Source organism: Hippoglossus hippoglossus, chromosome 9 (assembly GCF_009819705.1).
Source record: "Hippoglossus hippoglossus isolate fHipHip1 chromosome 9, fHipHip1.pri, whole genome shotgun sequence".
Taxonomy (NCBI): domain Eukaryota; kingdom Metazoa; phylum Chordata; class Actinopteri; order Pleuronectiformes; family Pleuronectidae; genus Hippoglossus; species Hippoglossus hippoglossus.
The window spans coordinates 16,977,992-16,999,964 of NC_047159.1; the positions used below are offsets into that span (position 1 = coordinate 16,977,992).

The window sequence follows — 21,973 nt, forward strand, 5'->3', positions numbered from 1 at the left end:
GAGGACATTTTAGGCAGTAGGTTCTCTGAACACACTGCAGCTGCTTTCAGACGTGCACTGAGCTTATCTGGTAGAACTGTACCTGAGGACGCAAATGACAGTCTCTGCGGTTTCTCCTGCCAGCCCCTTAGTAAAAAAGAGAGTGAGCCCACCTGAGAGCACAGCAGGAGATTATCTGGAGAATGTATCGTGAGCAAGTTTCTAACACGCTCGGGATGTAAAACTGGGGGAAAATGTTTTTCCTATATATATATATATATGCTGCACCACAACTCATACCCCTTTTTCTCATGTGTGAAGAATGCAATGGTAAGCTTCAGAGAAAGTCCGGGCCCTATTCTGCGGACCTTTCCTGAGTTCTGGTCTAAAAATGATTTCTGTTTCAATGTCCTATAAATCACCTAGTTAGCTTGTTTAAAATTGAATTTCAATTTAGTCAAGAAAAAAGCAGTATTTGGCTCAGAAACGTGGGGCGTGTCCTCCAAAGACACTGGACCAACACCATACCCTTTTCAAACGATCTCAGTTCTGTTGTTTGCTTCACACCAGGGTTCCATTTGCAGCTGTAGCGGATCAGTGGATTATTCAGTTAACAGACATGATGTTCTTAATGCTAGCAGCACACACACATATATAAGCTGAGCCTGTGCTGACTCTGCCTTGCTGCTCAATCACAAGTTCTGTCACTCTTAGCGTAAATTCTCCTCACCCTACAGAGCAGTGTGTCCATCTTCCTCCTAGTCGCCGGCAGCAGCAGCACTGGGTCCAGCACTGTGTTCACGAGAGGGGGTGATTACTGGTGACACCTGTGCTGAACAACTCACCTGACGCTGGTGTCCAGAGTCACTTCCTCGCCACTCTCCTGGAGCTCGATGCCGCCAAGACCCCAGCCTTTCGATTCGAAACAGCTTAATTTACACCATGTTTTTAGCCTGAATGTCCTCTGATAGCCTCGGGCACACGGAACACCTCACACACTCTCTTCTTCAGGTAGTGGACGTTTAGGCTTACAACACAGTGTAAATGACGCCGTGATCCGCAGGTCGGGTGGGTAGGGTCGTAAAAATGTACATTTCTGATTAATAGCGGATAGGTTACGGTGGAAGAATTTGGCCTCATACATCACTAATGTGGAAATTATGAATAGCATTCTCTAAAATGTGAACATCATATTTTAATCTTAATTTTCCATCAGGCATTATTTAGCTACTCTCAGAGCAGCAGGTCCTTTAATGTCTTGAGCGCCAATGTAGAATGGAGTCAAAGAAGATCCGGGAGAAAATAAAAAAGTTGGGAATTAAAAACAAAAGAAAAGGGAAGGACAGAATAGTTCTGTGTGGGAGGGATTTAGTGAAGTAGTTCACCATGACGACGATTCAAGTGCCACCTGAAGCTAAATCCAAGTTGGTTGATGACTGCGTGGACCTGTGTTGCCTGGATATACGCCTATTTGATATAGTCAGTGGCAAAGGATTTGTCCAGGTAGCCAGGACACTAATAGACATTGGAGTTAAATATGGGGGTGTTGAAGCATACCTCATCAGCAAACCGTGCGCCACCAGTCTAGTTCTGTTATTTCGGGTTATCCATGAATTCCAGTTGTCTCCAGTGAAAGTTTGCAAAGTGCAGAGGCAGGTGTGGGCGGTGATTCTCAGGACTTAATCAACGTGGCTCTTCACCAAGTCAAACAACATCTTCTTCATCTCATCATTCTTATGAAATTTAAGTAAAGAGAGCTGTTGGCATCCATCAAACCATGATTTCTGGCACACCCAAACAACACAAAAGTGTGTGTGTGCATGTGTGTGTTGATATTTGAGGATGAGCAGTGAACATGATGGCATAACTTGTGTTGAGTTATATAAATAAGTCGTATAGTAAGTGACATTGATTCGTCTATCCTAAAATTAAGTTTAACATTTCCAGACAGGGAAATGTTAAATCGTCGCACTCAAAAATCTTTTTAGACGTTAAGTTGCAAGCTTCTGTATTATTAATTATTATTATTATTTAGAAATAACCGTTATATGCCAGTTGGGACGTGTGGATGAATTTGTAGATTTCCATCCCAAAACAGATTCTCTGGGTTTTTCAGGTTTCTAAAAATGCTCAGCGCCACCTTGTATCAAAGAATACCTCTGATTATTTCAGCCAAGAAAAGGCAAACATATTTTCTCTTGTTTTTCATTTTGACATGCAGCAATTTATAATCAAACCCTAGATTTTCCATTTTTAATTAAGGTTCTTTGTCCAACACACTGAGTTTATAAAAAGGCTGCAGAGTGTTTGTTTGCAGTTGCAATGAACAAAACAAGCAGAATTATATAATTAGTGGTAAGTTTGCTGCCAACCTTTATTTTTTTTCTTACTTTTCGTGTTGCTGAGACTTTGTGTTTTCATGCAGAAAAAGTAGAATGTCACTCAACAACCTCTCAGGCTCAGTGAGACTCAGACCCCTGCTTCATCATACAGAATTGGCTTAGCTGGCGTGCCCGTGTGGGGAATGGCACATTTTTATACTCAGGGGTGTCATGACACACAGGCTTTTCTTCGCACTCAGAGGAGAAGTGCTACCCTCAGTCAGCCATTTGTCTGGAAATTGCCCGCCTTCATGCCTTCAGCCCTATCTCTCGTTTCTTTTTTTTTTCTTTTTTTTGGGGGGGGGGGGTGTTGCTTGTTGGGCTCAGGAGCTTTTCTGAAGATGGTAGGGTTGCAGCAGAACAGAGTCACGTCACGGGACAAAAGTAATACCCCCGTTCAGACAGCAGACAGATCTGACAATGCAGACACGGAATAAGAGTCGGGTCACTTCACCAAAGGCCCCAAAACACTGCTGGTGTGTGAACATTCACTAAAGTTTTCCAGTCTGTTAGTTTATTTATTCTGCCGGCTACGAAAGAATCTCACAGAACGACGCTGTGACTGGCGAGTTCTGCAGTGCTTTGGCATTTCAGCTCCATAGAGATAGTGTGAAGAGGCAGATATATCTTGACTTATAGTCTCCACTATGGGTAAAGCTCCAAAGCCCCATAATGCAATGCAATACCACCTTTCATAAGACCCTGCTTATACCTGTCATAAGCCCACACCTCATGTTTTTAATGCTGACTTTAGGTGTCGATATGGTCTCTTCTCAGGAGCAGGAACCAGACAACGTGTTCTTACATTTAGCATGATATGGAGATATGACCGGGGCATTGCACTTCATGTTATGTACGAATTTAAGCATATTGTCACGTTTAAAGAACACGACTCACTGTAGGTGACATGAGCCGTGGAACAGGGTCTTTTCTTCTCGCCGTTGCACCAGCTTTAAGTTTTAATGATAGCCACCCTGCTGTGGCTTTGATGGGCCATGGTACTGTCCTCACGGCTTTGTGAGTTGTGTGCACGCAATTCTGAATTCTGCACGGTTACGTCAGAGCAGAATAGATGTATCGCACAAACGCACACACAGGCCGTGAAGATGAAATGAGGCTCAGTGATACAGTTATATCAGCAGGATGATATGTAAAGCGAGCAAATGCGAAACTGGGCCTCATTTGTCTCCTTGTTAAGCTGCCTCTCACTGTATTAATCTTTTCATCCTACGATGGCAAAGCCACTTCAAATGTGGTCGTGGGATTTACACACAAACCTTTGTCTTAATAAGTCTGGGAGGTGAGTGTGTCTGGAACGAGCGCACATTTGCACAAAGAGACATACAAATAAGCATTTGACCCTGTCTCCGTTTCATTGTTCAGCTGTATTGTTGGGTAAACTGGGAGATTATATTAGATAAGATTAGACACAGCAGGCTGAATCCTAAAATTGATTCTAATGTCTTATTTCTCCCGGAACAACTGCGAGCGCCACGAGCATCCAAAGATTGTCACAAAGCTTTCACACACTCCTTGTTTGTCTGGGTTAACAGCTCATGGAGGAGAGAATGGGGCTGAGAGTGTGATGGAAAAAGAGCAGCAGACGGAGGACCGGAGGAGAGGCCTTGCTTTAACAAGCTTGTCTCGCTCCCTAATTCAGTTTGAGCCATCAAAGTGTTGAGAGCTTGACGTCGCTAGGGGCGGTTGTATTTTGTGACTTAAACCTGTGACAGGAATTACAGGTTCCCCCTTCAACTCTGCTTTGTTTTGGTGGCAGACTTGACTGCTTGGCTAGAATGCGATTACCTCGACGTTCTGCGACTGGAGCATAATCAAAGCCCCGCAATGGTGAGGTATCCTTCCCCTCTAAATGAACCAAGCAGCCAGTGTCATTGTTTATATCTGGCCTCTTTAGCAGGGGGTTCGTCGTGGCAGTATCGTCATTATAACACAGCGGTTGTTTATAGTTATTCGTATGAGGCATGGCTCGTGTCAACGTGTGAGTCAGGAGCAAGGGTCTGTGTTTGCTTGTGCACGCAGCAGGGGGCTCTGCCTTTAAGAGGTCTCTGTAATACCCAGGGAACAATCTTAAAGTGTACGAGGGGAAAGAAAAAGCTCCTGAGTAGTTTTGAAACCTCATGAGAAATAAAGAAAAACAGAATAAAAGTGTGGTGCACTGTACTGAGGTGCACCGTGCTGTTTCGAGGCCGTGTAATGAAACTGAGCCATAGCTCATGCATTACTTCAGTTTGTTTGCTTATTTGTTTAATCTACTCAGGGCTGTATTTTCTTCTGTCAGAGCACCGTGACATAGTATGTGTTGGCCTCTGACCAGGCCAATTAGTTTGATGTATTGCTGTCTGGATGCTGTGTATATTCAACAGAGGAAATAAATCTGCATGCTTATGCTTCTCTCTCTGTTGCTCTCTCCGTGCTTCCAAATGTCGCCGCTATCTTTCCATGTGACAGCAAAATGCAAAGTGGAGACTTTTTTCCATCTTGCATTGACTGTGTGTGTGTGTGTGTGTGTGTGTGTGTGTGTGTGTGTGTGTGTGTGTGTGTGTGTGAGAGAGACAGTTTTAAAATTATATTTCTGGGTTGGGAAATTGGGAATACATCAGGCAATTCTTTCTAGGACCATTTGCATTTTCCCCATGAATACAAATCAAAATTCTCTTTTAAAAGCCAGTGAAATCTTGAGTAATGAACATTTCACACCCTTGACTTGTCATCTAGGACCTATTGTTCTATACAAAACGATAACAAACCTCTTTGTTTAATATATTGTTGAGATTAAGGGTTTTTCTGCCCAGCGTGTACAATTATCTTAACATTACAAACAACACCCACTGATTTAATCTTATTCAAATGTATTGTGGGAGACTTCTTTTATATTGCTACCTTTAATCTTCCATCACAGTATGAGATATACTGTTGTACTGCACAAAATTACCTATTTAGTCAGCAGCTTCTCCTTTATTAATATCTACTTTACAGTGTTGACACAGTCATGTGAGGCTCATGGAAATGTTAATTTAACACATCCTCTTTGAAACACTGCTCATTGGTAAACAAGATATATTCAAAAGCATTAAACAATGAAATGTAAAATATATATGTCATACTTTATACTTGTCTTAGTCAATTAAATAAAACAAGAAAGACCAAGTCAGATGAAAAAAGCAAAAAGTTCACTCTTACATTCATCTCACCTTGAGGTACCTATGATTTGAGTCCTTTAAGGCAGTACAGCTGTCTCATTTAAACCTCAGACATCCAGGGTCTGGACTACTCTTTGATATTGAAGTGTGTAATATCATCATGTCTAGATCTAAAGAGCCCTCTAAGGCCAACAGAAAAAAAGGTTGGGGAATTAAAAACATCTCTTAAAAACTGCCAATTTGTCCAGTGCTGACCGGCCCTGCAAATGTAACCCAAGAGTATAAACCATCTGATGCAAAATGTATGTAACCTAAGAACCAACCCAAAATGTCATCATAGGATCTGCAGGTAACTCTTGTTGGTTTGAAAGTGCATTTAGCTACTTTTAGAAAGGAGGTTTAGAAATTTGCCTGCAAGGAAAAAGCCTTCACTTTGCCAGTGAATATATATGGCCTTTTGGAATACTGTGTTCTGGACAGACAAATAGTTTGGCCGCAGCAACAGTTATGGTTTGGGGACACTTCACTGCCTCAGGGACGAGGCAGCTTGCAGCCTGCGATTCAGCTATAAATTCAAGATACTGCAAGGCCATCTGTCCGAAAAGCTGAATTTGAACCAGAGCTGAGACTTTCAGCTGTATATTGATTGTAAGCACTCTAGCAAATCCACAAGGATTGGCTCAGAGAGAAGAAATGGAACTTTAAGGAGCAGCCGAGTCAAAGCCCAGATTTGAATCCCATTGAAATGCCGTGGGGCTATTTGAAAGGGGGGCCGTATACACAAGAACAGCCTCAAACATCTTGTAGCTGAATGGATTTTGTACTGAAGAGTTGTCAAAAAAAGTTACAGAGCCAATGTCAGAGACTGCTGGACAATTATGCAAAACGCCTCCAAGAAGTTATTTCTGCTAAAGGGAGAAAATAACAGCTACTGAGGCCAAGGCTGTACTTACTTCTCCACAGAGAGATATTTCTGTTATCTGTTAACACTATTGTTTAATAAATGATTGAAAACTCTTATTTTCCCTGTGGCTGTGTTCAAGTGCATCACCTTTTATCTGTGGACACTTGCAATGAAGAAAAGCTCTTTGTTCAAATATGGTGAAAAGCCAACAATTTCCATGGGATGTTGTTGTTTTCTTCACATGACTCTTATATTAACTCATAATTACCAAGGTGTTAGAAATGTACAAAGATAAATAAATAGGTAAATGTGGCGGCGCTATAATTATTATCGCCATGGTGCATTTTGGGGTTCAGCTTATTCTCACTTTTCAATATAGTGAAGCCTAATTAAACCCTGAAATGTCGATATGCGTTGTGAGTTGCCTCCTTCCTGCTGCAACAAATGAGAGCATATTAAAAATTAACCCGAGTGGTGCAATGTGAGGCTCAGAAGCTGCTGCAGTGTGTGATTCCACTTCTGCTGAGGCAAGGTTGTGGACTTAGCCTTGTTGTCCAATATTCTGTGAATAATTGAAACTGACTTCTTGCACCTGGTGTTTTTTATACAGTAAATCCTCTAATAACCTTTCCGCGCGTTAAGTATCTCGACCAATGAAGTTTCTCATTCTGCTTTTTCTCTCTGCCCCTCACAGGTGGACTTGCTCGTGCCGACCAAGGTCACAGGAGTCATCACCCAGGGAGCTAAAGACTTTGGCCACGTGCAGTTTGTTGGCTCGTACAAAGTTGCGTACAGCAATGACGGAGAGCGGTGGAGTATATATCAAGACGAGAAACAAGGGAAGGACAAGGTAAGTGTCCTTCACACCACAAGACCATGACCACACACACAAAGACAAAGAGGTTTAAACAGATGCATCAACATATTTGGTGACGGGACTGTGTATAAAAACACATTTTTATTGTCATGTACACAAAGCATATATATTGAAAAATACTGTGGAATTATAAATGAATGCCCTTTGGGTGCAGTGAGTACTGAAGTTGTGAATTATATATCACACAAGAAGGTAAGAGCCAGTGTGAGTGGAGAGGAACAGCATCAACAGAACGATGCATAGGAAGGACAGAAACCTGACGCAGACAAAAGCACAAAGCACTAAATGTAGAGAAGAAGAAAAACAGGTTTTTCGTTTGAAAATGTCCATTTTGGGACCTGTCTGTTCCTCTTCTCCTCTTCCCCTCAGCATCTCCTTATTTGTGGCTCAAACTGAGGTCGCCTGGTCTGTCCTGTTGCCTCTCTCTGGTCTGGGATCAGATAAGACTGTGCTGTCAACCTGGCTTGGCCAGTGCTGTGGCGTAAATCTTGTTTTATGGCCCTTCAACAAAGTACACATGTCCGTTCCAATCGCCCACGACAGCAGCGACGGTGCAAGGCTGCAGCAGCCTCTCTGCTGATATCAGGGAGAGCTGCAGGCACCAGGTTATAGCTTGTCTTTCAGATTCTGCAGGCAAGAGGGGGGGTGTTTACTTTTCTCTGTTGCTGCATTATTGGAAGATAAAGCCCAACTTCTGCTCATTCACTGATTTGGGATTTGTTTACTCAATCGAGTACCTGAGATCTAATACATCTCATACATGTATATAGCACCAAAAAAAAACACAATAGAAGTGTTTGAAGTTACTATGAGATATACACTGAGATCGTGGAATGTAGTCTATATAACGTATTCTATTTTAGTCTGCAGTGTCAATTAGGTTTTCATCTATGAAATTTCTTTCCTATTTTTATTCAAGGCAGTAGTATTTTACTTTTGAGAGCATCATTTCTTTTCTTTATGTTCAGATTGCAATGCTTTCCCTCAGCATTCTGCCCTGACTCTTAAATACACGTGCAAATATACTTTTGCTTCTGCTCCAAACTGTCAATCAGTCAGATTGACTCTTGTGTGTAGCCCTAGTCACAGACCTTCTCCTTTGGATCAGTTCGGTTCTGTGAATGTAAATATTCTGCTCTCAGATTTTTGCTCTCACTCTTTTTCGTGCTTCATGATCCTGTCAGAATTCGCCAACCAACAGAATGCCAGACATGACATTGACCAATTGAATCATCACTGCCTCATGGCGGGCTTTACTTCTTACAGTGGCTGCTCAAGTAAGCACGTACAGGACCTAAAAGTATTTTTATTTTAATAGGGCTGTCTAAGGACATTTACTGCATTCACAGACAACTGTATCATCTCTGCCAGTATTAATGCAAGTGAAGATAGTCGCTGTCTGAGTCGGAACGGTTGACCGCAAAATGTGTCTCATTAGCATTCTCTACAAATTGTAACATTTCAGTAGCTTCTGCAAAAAGACATTTTTCTGAAACAAATGCAGTGCATTTAACAAACGGTCACTCATAAATTGCATGAAGCTTATTTTCTTCTACAGTGTCTCAACAAACCCAGAGAAATTACAAGGAACTAAAGTCGTATCTCGGGGTGTGTGTGCGTGTAGTGTTTTACTTTGGCAGAACAGCACAGGCAGGGCGCTGGGGAGCGCTTCAACCCCTACGCCTCATCAAAAAAGGCGTTGCTCATGGGTTTTGTTTCTATGACAACAAAACAAAAGCACAACTACTCACCATCAACAGTCAGTGTCAAACAGATCTGCTGCCACAAATAGTCTTTTCTAGCTCCTGTCTGACATATCACACCGCTCAGGATAGACAGACACGGTCAGGACAAGCCTCCCCGTTTTCTTTGTTACCAGGGTGACGATCTCTGGTCCGTCCCATTGGTTGCCTGAAAAGGAGCTAAGGCAAACGACACTTTATGAAAAGTTCAGAGGTTTTCAGTCCGATCGGTGGCACAAAAAGGTGGAGCGCTCAGAAACAAGACGCCTGGGTGCTTCTCGTTTTGGCGGCCGCATGAAGCCGGATACGCTCTCTCTTCACTGGGAAGAACTTAACAGAGAAACTGGTGCTGAAGAAAAAAGACAATATGGAGACCTTCTTTATATCTTATGATCAGACTGTATTATTTACTGAGATTGGAATAAATTGACACAAATTAAGATTTTAGCTTCATCAGTAACCGTAACATCAGTAACAGTAACATATGCAGATATGTCCAACTTCTCCAGTTGCATTCTATCAAAACCATTGTACCTCATAGAAATTACTTTAATATTCTAATGTACTTATGAGCTCGCTAGTTAATTTTCTTGTCAGTTTTCCCACTCATAAACACAGAAATGTGTACAACTTATCACATTAAAACCCTTTGGTGTTGATTTTTTCTTTGTTGCTTAGCAATAGTGTTCACATAATTAAGTGCAATTAATATATAGGGTGTAATATGCCCAGCACATTATCGTATCATGTATCCCCATGCGGCAAATGTGACTTTACCAATTAGAATTGAATAGGTAATAGCACCATTAAAATAAAATACTTACTTGAAGTGTTTATGATCACAATCCTTTACAACACAATTATCATGTAGAAACTTTGTGAAATCATTTTCATGAATAAATAACAGTGAATTTGTTTGAAAGTTTTATAGAAATTAAGTGGTTTTTTTTCCCACAGCTGTTTGCATTATTCAACACTTGAGGTTCCTGCATCTCATTGGTTTCTCCTCTCACCTGCCTCACTAAAAGCACCTGTCAGACCAGTGGGAGCCATGCAGCGCTTCCCTCTCGCTGTCTCAACCGAAATCAACTGCTTGAATATTTAAAAGCATAATATTTTGTAAGCAAGTCTAATGGTTTGCACAGATCATTTAATCGGAGAACGTGCTGTGTTTTTAGTGTCTCCGTAACATCTCAAAGTTTAACAAGCTCACAAGAGACTGCGAGTGCAAGCACCAACCTTTATTTAGTATTTTCTTTATTGTGTGAAGATACATTTTTCCAGATTAAATCTTTAATGAATATTGCCACATATTTATTTATGAATGCATTTTTCTTCCAAATATTTGTACGAGAATAATTTGTAATGAGTCCCTAACATCTTAAATCCTGAAGTTGCTAATTTTCTATCATATTTGGTTTCAAAATTGCGCTGCATTCCATGCTCTGCAGTCCGTGCACATAAAAGCTATGATGTTTGCCTCTCTCATAAAAACTGATTCTGAGCCATTTGTGGAAGTTATGTGGCAACTTCAACTGCCATTTTAAAGTAAGAGTTTTATTTTTGCTTGGCTCAGTGCGATAAATCTAAACACTGAAATGTGACAGCATCTTGTTAAACCAAATAATGCTCCGATATCAATTTATGCCCTTATCCTTGTGGCAGAGCCAGTGCAGCAGCCGAAGGTCGGGAAAGGTTTTTCCATTTGTGCAGTCAAATTCCTTGCTTGAGGAGCTTATAATTTCAACTCCCATGATTATCTTTGGATATGGGCCATCGCAGGCTCAGCATGATTTTCACTCAGGCAACCTCACTGCTTTCCTTCCGAGGGCCTGGCAAGCATCATCTGAGGCAGAAGGAGAGAGGAGTGTGCCTGTGACACCTCAGGAACCTGTTATGTCTCAGGTTTTATATTTAAATCAAATTTTAAGAAAATAAAAATCTGTGGATCACAGCACTTTTAACCAGCTACACATAATTTGAAAATTATACCAGACATAAGACATCTCTGTAATGGTTTTTATCTTTGCCTGGGTATAATTCAGAGGAGGACAGGCAGGATAGCCAGTCAATCTGAGAGTGTGTGTGTGTGCTTTATATTAGAAGGCAGGCATGTTTAGCAAAGCGTCTGAAATGTCAATCAGTTTGTCCCTAGCGAAGCCAAGGGGCTGCTCAGATGTATGATTCTTCAAGGTGTTTTCCCCCTTCAGTCACCTGAAGCAGCCATTAATGTCAGAGGACACATTTGGCTGTTGGAGTCCCGAGGGTCCTCCTGACATACCACAATACTTGACTCGGCAGGGGTATACTGTGTGTGTGTGTGTGTGTGTGTGTGTGTGTGTGTGTGTGTGTGTGTGTGTGTGTGTGTGTGTGTGTGTGTGTGTGTGTGTGTGTGTGTGTGTGTGTGTGTGTGTGTGTGTGTGTGTGGTTCGGGCACAGTGGTACAGGCTTGTAAGTATTCTCCTCAGCTCCCCCTCCAGCTCCTGTGTGGCAGAGGCTGCAGGCGGTTACATCTAGATTGAGAGAGGAGGCTCTGTCAGAATACAGATGTTGTCAAAGCGGGGCACGGTCACACACACACACACACCACAGGATCCCTCTACACCCACCACCTTGTTTGCCTTTTTTCTTTTTTTTACTCAGAAATCCCAAATACCTATGCTCCGCACTTACAACTGACAATTAACAACACAGCCCATTGTCTGAACATAATTGAACTCGGATACATTCCATAATTATGTCGGCTTGGATCCTTTCCCACATGCACACACTTTCTACACCTGGGGTCACCCACGTTGACTACTCCTGCACCTCTGGCCCTTCCTGGGTATCAATATTTACACACTTGATAAGTAATTGATTTATGTTTAATAGTGTTGCACACGGGTGACACAGGGTTAATTAGCCATTAGAGCCTTCAATTCCCTCCATGTCAGAGGGTAACTGACTGTTAGATGACAGTCATCTTAAGATAAACCGCTTATATTTATATCTTCTTCTTCTGCGGTCTTGGAAAATATTGGCCGGGACGTTAAATGTTCCTGAGGGTTTGAAAAACTCCCAACTACATAACTTATTATCAAAAAGTTGATCATGTGTGCATTTGAGCTTGATTGAGCCTCTTCTAAGCTCTCGTGCTGCTCTTGACCTTTTCAATCTAGACGTGGTTGAGTTGCACTCACGTAACCGCACATGGATCAGGCAACAACAGGGCAGAGGGCAAAAAGATCTGAGCGACCTGCTCCCCTGACCCCGTACACCAGGTTTAAATAATGGAGCCTGGGCAAGTATAGAGTGTTGTATCTCCAGAGGCCCCCCTCCCATAGTACAGCACACCCGTGGCTCCACCAGCCTGGAAAATCAATAGGTGGGAGCAGAGTTGTGGCTCGTGGTTCAGAGGGAAGTCACACAGAGAAATGCCCTGGATGCTTTTGTCTTGACTATTGGATAATGTGATTATGCTTGTAGGCGATGGAGCAAGACCTACCCGCAAGTAGTCCTCACATATGTGACAAAAAGTGTAATCTATAAGGAGTAAAGAGACCTTGGATGAGCGTGTTTATAAAGAGCCAAAGGGTCTATTGTGTCGATGCTGCTGCTGGACCTGTGCTGTTTGACTTTGGCAAAAATATTCAACTTAATCTGACAGGAAAAACCTGCCACACTGGTGAAGTATTTCAGTTGCAACTAGCGCAAATACTACCAGTCAGCTCCAAATGTCAGTGGCCGGTGCCTCTGCCTCTGTTTCCCTGATTTCAGACAGGCGGACCGCTGGTCAGACACAGCAGGTTGGGCTTCAGCTGCAGTAGCTGCCGTATTTATAATGTGTTTTGTACTTTGTTATCTCATTACTGAATTGGAACAAATAATATCAAATACTTCATCTGTCTAATTAAACACTTAAGTGTGGAGACAGTTGTTTGATTGTGTTGCAATCAACCCACTATTTACAGAGGACGACAGGCTCTGCCATGGATTAGACGACTGAAGCAACAGCAGAACTAATAAGTAAACATTACAAATTTCTGGAGAATGCCTGGTTTACCACATTTTTTGTAACAACCCCAAAAATGTACTTTCAGCTCAGAAGCTGTTTCGGTAGATGCTGTTAACTTTGACGGTGAATTTTTAATGAGATGACTGGAAGGTGTCATAACCCAGCCTGTGGGCCATGAAAAAGATGTAACACACATGCCAGCAAAGTATTTATATTTGGACTGCGAGGTTTGTGAGTCAGTGCCATCAGGGGTGTAAGTGTGGATGTGTGTGAACCATGTGGTGAGAGGTGTTGTAAGGTGAAGAAACAAAGCCAAAATAAACCAAGAGGATTTGCAGGCAATGGCAAAAGGGAGAGCCTCGAAACAGGAATAAGAAAAGTTCCTGCAAAATATTGAATCAAATGGATTTTGTTGAAATTTGCAAACATGATTCAGCAAGGCAATGCTCTTTATCACTTGAAAATAAAAATATGTGTTGTTATCTTTTCTTTTACTCTAATTAAATTAAAATGCTTTCAACTTTAACTTGTAAGTGCGAGGCAGTTGTTGGCATCCATTCTACTATTAAATGATTTTAATTCCCTGACAGTCATTTGCAGATGATTTGTTGTCGTGGATTATCTCATCATGTTGCTAATCCTTTTTTCTTTTTCACATTATTTGTCCTTTCTATGGAGATACTTCACATATCCGGTTCCAGACAGTTTGTTTTAGAGACATTGCCTCTGACACTGTGCACATCCTCAGACAGTCAAGGAGAGATTCTTGTCATATTTCAAACAGCCACTGTTTTTTTATGGCCTTCCTGTCCAGCCCTTTACATTTGGCTGTCATGCACCGTGGTTGTCACATTAGACTTGTGGCAACACACCTGGTTGTGGTATATATCTCTCTTTCCAATGTCAAATGTTTATTGTCCTACTCTAGCATATGGTAGAAGGACAAATGTAGTCAACACAGAATGGTTTAGTAAGTTTCAGAATTGTATGCTTTGTGCTGGGTTTTTAAACCGTGGAACAGGAAGGGAGAGGACATTGAGAGGGAATGTTGGTCGAGGCCCAAAGTTCTGGCATAGGAAGAGGAAGTAAGGCTGAGCCCGGGCTGTTTTCAGCTGGGCCGGAGAACAGCTGACTCAGATAAGGGATATCATCAGTCAGTGGAACTAACACTTTATGGAACGTTTCAGGTTGTCGGAGAGTGTGGCAAAGCTGCTCAGTGGCAAGGCACCAGGAGCGGAGGAGATCCACCGGGAAAGGCTCTGGAATTATCTGGGCTGTCTTGGTTAGAATACTTCTTCAAAGTCACATGGAGGTTAGGGACAGTGCCTGTGGACTGGCAGACAAGCATTGTGGTTTCAAAAATTGCCAATATACCGAAAAGTAGCCTTGGTCGTTGGTTGTTGTATTCACGGAAAATAATCAAAGACATCCCAGGTGGGTACTGGCCTCTGCCAAGGTTGATCAATGTCACCAAATTTCGGTCAATCTATCTCTGCTCTTTGCAGATGACGCGATTCTGTTGGCTTTATCAGACCGTGACCTTTAGTATGCAGTGGGGGTGATGAGGGTTTAACCTTTTAGAGTGTGAGGCCATGATTCTCTGCCCGAAAACAGTGGATTCTCCCCCTCTGCCCCAAGGAAACTTGGCTGGTAAGGGAGACGTCTGTATTACTTTGATTGACCTGCTGCCACTTTGATTCATACCCGCATTAGTGGTAGAAAATTAATGGATGGATAGATATTTTACGACCACTAAGTACCTTTATGGGGATTTTCTTTTTTTGTTAAAGGCAGCTTGCGAGGACATGTAGAAGGAGAGATGACCTGCCAGTGGAATCCTTGTTTGATTACAGTCTAAACTCAATGCTGCAATTTAGAATGAGAGAAAGAGGAGAAACAGGACAGAAGAGGTTGCAGGAAGAAAGTGATGAAACAGAATGCAGGATGTAAAGCTGCTTTAGTTTGTGGTAGACATCAGAAGCAATGAAAGTTGTCAGCTGTCACATGATTTCAATGTTAGTCCTCAGTAAGTAGCTCACAAAAGGACTAAAAACACGTGCTGAATGAAGAAAAATCACATGAAAGTACTCGTATTGATGAAAACACACACATGTGCCGGGAGGAGGAAGCAGAGGTTTGATATCTTGTCACATTACTGCATATTGATCTGGGAGAATTACATCTTATCAGTCCAGCTGCCACTAGATAGGAAATGTCTCACAACCGTATCATTACTGTTTACTGTTTTTTTTCATGCTACGGCTTTTATATAATCTCAACAATACTCTCTCCTTATATAGATGTATACATGTATATGTTTCAGTTAGGTATATTTTATTTAAAAATATAGAATCAAGAAAGCAGCATTGGGCTCCAAATGAAATGAAATTAGCAATTATAACATTTCAGGTATTTACATTTAACATGTAATATATCCCCCAGAGAAGCTATTATATACAAACAGGTGAATAATTACAAACAGCCTGACAATTACTCCAATTCTCTGTGGTTGCAATCACAGAACAAAAGAAAAGGGGAAAATAATTGCATGATTGTTTCATATTCTTTCAGTGAACTGAAAAGTAAATTTTTTTGTAGAATAGTTGAGCTTAGTTTTCCTCTAACTATTTTATTTTTTATTTTCACCATGATGTACTTAACTCAATCAAATTTTTATTTTAAAATGTAATAATGCACGCTTCCTTCACATAGAAAAACTACACTATTATAACGATTTTCTCAACTGCAATGTTAACAGTTGCATGTCCCTTAAAATGCAGAACACGGGATGAGTATTAGTTGTACAAACTGATCTATATTACTGCTTAAAATCCTGTTTATGTAGCCAGTTGAGAGAAGTCGCCAAAAACAAGAGTGAACAAGTTCATCAAAAATGTTTTTGTTTCATTCATCGATCAGCTTTTCATCCATTTAGTCTGAAGTTATTTTATCTTAAAGTGGAGTAAAAAACAAAAACAACTCTATGCTTCTTTTTCATGAGTAGACAAAAGGCACATTGTTTGTTCCCAGATTGTCATTTGTAAAGAACATTTGGAGAAAGCTGAACCTTTTTTAACTGCACTGCACTAAACTGCACCTCATCACAAGTTATGCTGAGCGGCACCAGCCTCTAGTGGACGAATTGAAAGGATTCCTGTTGTAGTGCTAGTGTTCCGCTCTCTATTTGCTAATGAAGCATTGACACATTGAGTTTGACCAGTTCCTCCCGCCGAATTTCATATAAGTTTATATTTCTGTTCATCGCCAAACTCAGAGGAAGTTTTTACTTAAAACTTCAATATGTTCATCCTTCTGTTTTACGATATACATTTCTGTAAAGTCGATTAATTGATGTCCAACCAGCAAAAGTCCAAACTTTTTTACTTCAAAACCCTCAATGTGATTTTTGGTTTAGAGCCTCTTTTTGTTACATGTCTTAAAGTAAAACCTTTGACATCATGCTTTGACTGTTTAAATCCAGAACCAAAACTTATGATTATTTGAAATGAAACTATTGTCAGAGCTGTGCTCTAAAAAAAAGGTCGACCCCCCCGTCTCCAGCACCTGCTTGGATTAATCCTGCTGATTTTCCATTCCACACAACAGTGAATCCCATTACATCCCAATTACACAGACATAATCATGTCCGTTTAAATTAAATGATCATATCCTTAATGAAGCAGTCCCAGTAGATACATTTCTTCCTAATATACTTCATTCTACTGTCTATTAAGCTCACGCCAAAGCTTCTAATAATCAACAACAGAGCATGTGTCCCAGCATAACAATTATGTTTGTTAATCCTTGAACCAGTGTTTCAGGGCCCAGTTAAAGACTCTTAAAGGCCACTGGATTCATATAAAACTGGTTCATACATTGAAACCTCTCTTGACATCTTTAATGTGTTGCGTGAAGTAAATGTAATGACATTTTCAGTGCTTTTCACAGAAGGATATGCCAGTGGGTAACAATGTAGAACACAGGCTGAGGCTCATGTTTGCAGCCTTTTGCGTAAAACAAGAGATGTGTCTGTGTTAGTGTAACCGTCACCGCCCACACACTTCCATGTGTCCTGTACGTTGTTAAGCAATACATCCCCCAGAGGGCAGTGTAGAGTCAAGAGTTTTTGAAAACCGTGAAAATGGCAACGGTGGAGGAGGTGACACTGTTCCTCACTGACTCATGTAGTTTCTCGTCAAAAAGTTCTGCAATTGTTGAATTTTTTTCTTCGTGTTCTATTGTCGTCTCGCTGAAACTATTGGCTGCACTGCCCCCCTCGATTTCTGGTGGTACTGCTCCATTTTGTCGGTTTGTTTAACGTTTTTTGAAAGATGTGCACAAATACAGACAAATTGAACACAGAGTATGGACAGAAGGCCCCGTCCACTTTTGTATGCATAGCTAATGTTAAGCATAAATACGCCTTTTGTAGTGTCACACAATATTTCATGAGATTTTGTAGCTAAAGCTAGAGGAACAGGCTTTTTCTTTTCTAGCAACATTCCTTCCCTCTGCTAACACCTTTCATTTATTGATTCTGTGAAAAATTCTAGAACGACAGAAGTGAACAAAAATAGGACCTACAGGCATCGGGTGCGTGTTAATAATGTCGCTCAGTGAGATAAGAGAAATCAGCGCTACATTTCTCTCCCTAATTGTGGAGGTGGAACTCACAGCTGTGCCGCTCTAACAATGCAGACATTTCCTGCAGGGGGGAATGTGCTCACATGTGTGGTGCATAAATGAACAGTAGCGAGTGAGAATAAGGCTGAGCTCAGAGATTGTACCCTTCAGATTGTACAGGCGGTGTTTGAGTCGAAGCTCTGATTAGCTGCACTTCATTACCTGCTCAGGCGTGAGGCCTTCAAGGTAACAAGAGTCTGGAGAAATCAGGTTATAAAAGGCTCATGAAAGCTCTGCACCTGCCTCTTGGTGTGGTTTTTTTTTCTCTCAAATATATGTGTTCACAACTTGCCGACTCCTAAAGCATTGGGTCCACCTTTCAAGAGTCTTAAAATCCACAGAGGTTTACCGCAGTGTTAAATTGCATTTTCTAATTGGGGTTTGTTTTTGTCGATAAAAAAAACTGAATGAGAATCCTCCTTGCTGGTGTTTTTACAGGTGTTCCAGGGGAACTTTGACAACGACACGCACAGAAAGAACGTGATAGACCCGCCCATCTACGCTCGGCTCATCCGGATCCTCCCCTGGTCATGGTACGGCAGGATCACTCTGCGTGCAGAAGTACTCGGATGCACAGAGGAGGAGTGAGGCCCTGTCCTCCATCTTTCTTGCCATCGTTCCCTGGCCCTCAACATACTGGAGTATCTCGCCCAGTATTTTAAAAATAAACTGTGCAACCTGTAAAAAGAAATCAATTTCCAATGGATTTTTCAAGAATACCTGTTTGGTTGTGGTGGGTTGCTGTTTGTTCTTTTGTACAATGATTTAAAACCTGCCCCTGATCCACTTTTTTTGTCTTTTTGTTCCTCCACTTTGAAACGTAATCTTTGTCTTTTGATTTCTGAAGATTTACCATCCTGTTGGGAACGAACTTCTGTAATATATATGGCCGGGTTGGGGGGGATGGGCCGGGGGTGGAGCCAGGAGAAGGGGGGCCTCACTGTGGTTTTACCTTGTTGCCATGGAAGCTATTGTACAGTGTCACTTTTTAACAAAGATGTGAATTCTGTCTGCCGTGACTCATTGGACATGATTAACCGACGTCATTCTACCATAACTAAGCATCAAAATACGATGTAGAGATCACACGTTGTCACACCCTCAAATATATTTTTACTCGGATTACTACACTTCCTCAAGCCAAGCCACCCTAGTGGACACTGGCATTACTACATCAACCAACACACTATTAATGCTCCTGTATTATATGTAAAAGAGAAAGAAGAAATTGCATGGTGCGTGAAATTATAAATGTATACTATGACAAATCATTTAAAACCTCTAGCCCTGAGAGCTTTGATTTAGGGACCTATTTTTATCTGCATTTCTAAATAGTTCTGAAACATTAACACACACTGCAAAAGCTTACTGAAGATGGCTGACACGCGAGACAATAAACGAGCTCTGCAGTGAACCTCGGTACTCCAGCGATGACACTAAGGCTTATAGACTGTCTGTAGTTGAACATCTTAATGCTCTCATAAGAAGTTCCCTCTTTTTTTTTTTTAAGTGTATCTCTTTATCACTACGCTTTTTTCTATATTTGGAATCACTGTTTGTGCTCGTTCCTTTTTTTTGTATTTATTTAGATTTAGTGGTCACAGCTGTCGGAAGCATACTAATATGTTTTTTAACGTTGTCTTGGAGATCTAAGTTGATTCAATTCCAAAGCTCAGGATAGATGTCGTTCACAGTAACTCACAACTGTCTTATTTTTTGGGGCCAAGATTTCTGTGTGTTGTTTCAATAAGTGAGAGTAATTATTTAAATTATGTCCATATGTGGATAATTGAAATAACAAAAGGAGTCCTTTAATTTCTTTACTCCTTTTGAAATGATAAATGACAAGTTCAAACATTTCTTTCTTTTCAGAAGAGAGCAAATGTCCAAGATTAATAATATATGAATATGTGCAATTCTATCAAACCTACAATGATGACGAACCGTGGTAACAGTACAGAGAATTTTTAACAGCTTCTTTATTTCAGGGAGTTTAGTCTTTATCACCATACTGGAATAAAATAATACAGTAATGAATCGTGACAGCAGCTTGTTGCATTTTCAAATGTGTAAGGGTGAGAAAAGTGTTTCAACATTGGGGATAAAGATGCACTTCTACCCATCATGTGTTCTTTTAGCGCCGTTGTCTATAAGGCTGCTGCCGGTGACAACCTGCAGTAAATGAACAGTGCTGCTTGGCTGGTTAAATAAATGGAAGTAAACAAGTACCTGAGGTCTTTTGCAGCGGTTACCAACCTCACAGCCTCTCCTTACACAGCGTTAACAATAGGCCTGGTTTAGTCTTGTGGTTTCCACTCTTGACTACTTTCCCCAAAGCTGTGGAGTGCTACAATAAGAGCTGGAAGGAGCCGTGTCTACTTCTATGCTTCACGTTTCACTCACTTACTTGTCAGCTTTCAGTCAGTTAACCAGCCAATCTTTTCATATTGTTGGAAAGGAGTGTTTTGGGTTTGAGATCACAGCACAGCCTCTGCGAGAAAGTAAAACAATTTTAATTTAATGCATCAGCCTTTTCAAATTTGGTTGACAGACTAGATTAGATACACAAGCGTGCCAGAGTTATTCTCATCACTTTATATTTAATGAGTAAGTGCATTGGAATCAAACGTTTGTTTGGACCGACTTCTACACACACACTGATGAAAAGTGCAGCCAGGGAACATCAGGAAGCGTGTCGCCGTCCAAATATTGCAGAGCTCACTTTGCACCGTCGTGTTCCGGGGCTTCTCCAGCTGTCACGCCATGAACATGGTTGTTGTTGTAGTTGACGAGTATTCATATAAAGTCTGAAAACTAAAACCAATGTGGTATCTGGATGAGTGGAAGTGACTATAGCTGATAACATTCTGGTTTGGCAAATGAAAATATGATATCAAATTATAATGGCCTGATGTGTGTGAAGATCTAAGGGATATGTTAACTTTCTTTGTGTTATTGCCGAACTCAGTCTGTACTTCAATGTGACGCTGAAAGACTTTGCTGTAACGTGCCAATATGTGAAAATTGTTATTGGTGTAAATCAGTGATTGTCACTCCTTAGGATCATGGACACAGAGTAAGCCTAAGCTGATCATTTTCTAACAGATCATTTGTCTTGAACATTTTCCACTTTGATTTCTCTCCAAATGTCTCTACTTTGACCTGCATCTGCTCTGAGTGATCTTTGTAGTTCCCTTCCTGTGAGCTCTTATCGCAGAACAGGCCGTCCACAAAGCTCTGAGGAAGTTTTGCATGATTTATGAGTTTGAACGGTTCCGTATAACAAAGATGTCCGCCGGCACATTGTGTTCCTGCATATCATAAAAGATCTACAGGCCTTTACTTTCTACTCACCATGGATTGTCTTGTGCATTGTAAAACTTCATCTCACGGGTTAAAATGGGGGAGGGGGGGGGGGGGGGGGGGGGGGGTCGCCAAGTGGAAAACTCATCCTGTCTTTGTATTTCTGCGTCAGCTGTTCACATCTTCTTTCTTACCTCCTCAGTCTGAGTGTCAATCACTATCTAGAACATGTAAATCTGTTAGAGAGCTGGTGTAGGCCTGCAGAGGAGAGTGAGAAACTGTGTACAGTCAAATAAGATGTTGCTTCAAACAAAAGCTCTTTCAGTTTGACAAATAAAAAAAAAACATCTGTGAAAAAAAAGACTTTGTTGTTTTGTTTTCTTGATTCTTTGATGTTCTTCTTTATGAAACGTACAGCGTCTTCATTTATTCTGTGTCGACGTCGCATCCAGTGTAACCTTAACTCAATGTGTGTATGCAACAATAACCAGATCAGAAATAAAACCACAAGTGTGAAGGTAGACTTCTGGTTACACACTAGGTTTACAAATATCATTTAAGCGGTTGATTACTTTCCATTTGTGGATGCATCAGGTGAAGACAGAAACCATGAGATTCACTGTCTGTGTCCAACCAGCTCTGTAATGATAATGTGTAACAGGTTGCAACAGGAGAACTGTTGAAATAGTTGAAATATTTATTATGAAGTTAAATAATTTACTTAATCTTCTCTGCAAACAAATAATTATAAATATATTTTAATTATTCAGATAAAGATCTTGTTGGATCAAGCTGACAATATGGTTTTAAAACATCAAGTTGCCGTCATTGACTTCCACTGTCTGGCTACAGTTAGTGGTTAGTGGGAATTTTCACGACTGTGGCTCAGGGGGTAGAGCGGGTCATCCTGTAATCAGAGAGATACTACACATTCCTCATGTCAGAG

General features: G+C 41.1%; 1 protein-coding gene across 2 annotated transcripts in view; it reads left to right on the top strand.

Annotated features, from left to right (window-relative positions):
• Positions 1-21,388, top strand: part of LOC117768056 (EGF-like repeat and discoidin I-like domain-containing protein 3) — a 112,660-nt gene extending 91,272 nt beyond the window's left edge. For both annotated transcript variants that reach the window (XM_034596132.1, XM_034596133.1), the window contains exons 9-11: positions 7,120-7,275; positions 18,163-19,763; positions 19,810-21,388. In XM_034596132.1, the coding sequence (XP_034452023.1) occupies positions 7,120-7,275; positions 18,163-18,312 (306 nt within the window). In that variant the 3' untranslated portion in view covers positions 18,313-19,763; positions 19,810-21,388. The remainder of the gene's footprint in view (positions 1-7,119; positions 7,276-18,162; positions 19,764-19,809) is intronic.
• The last annotated feature ends 585 nt before the right edge of the window (positions 21,389-21,973 follow it).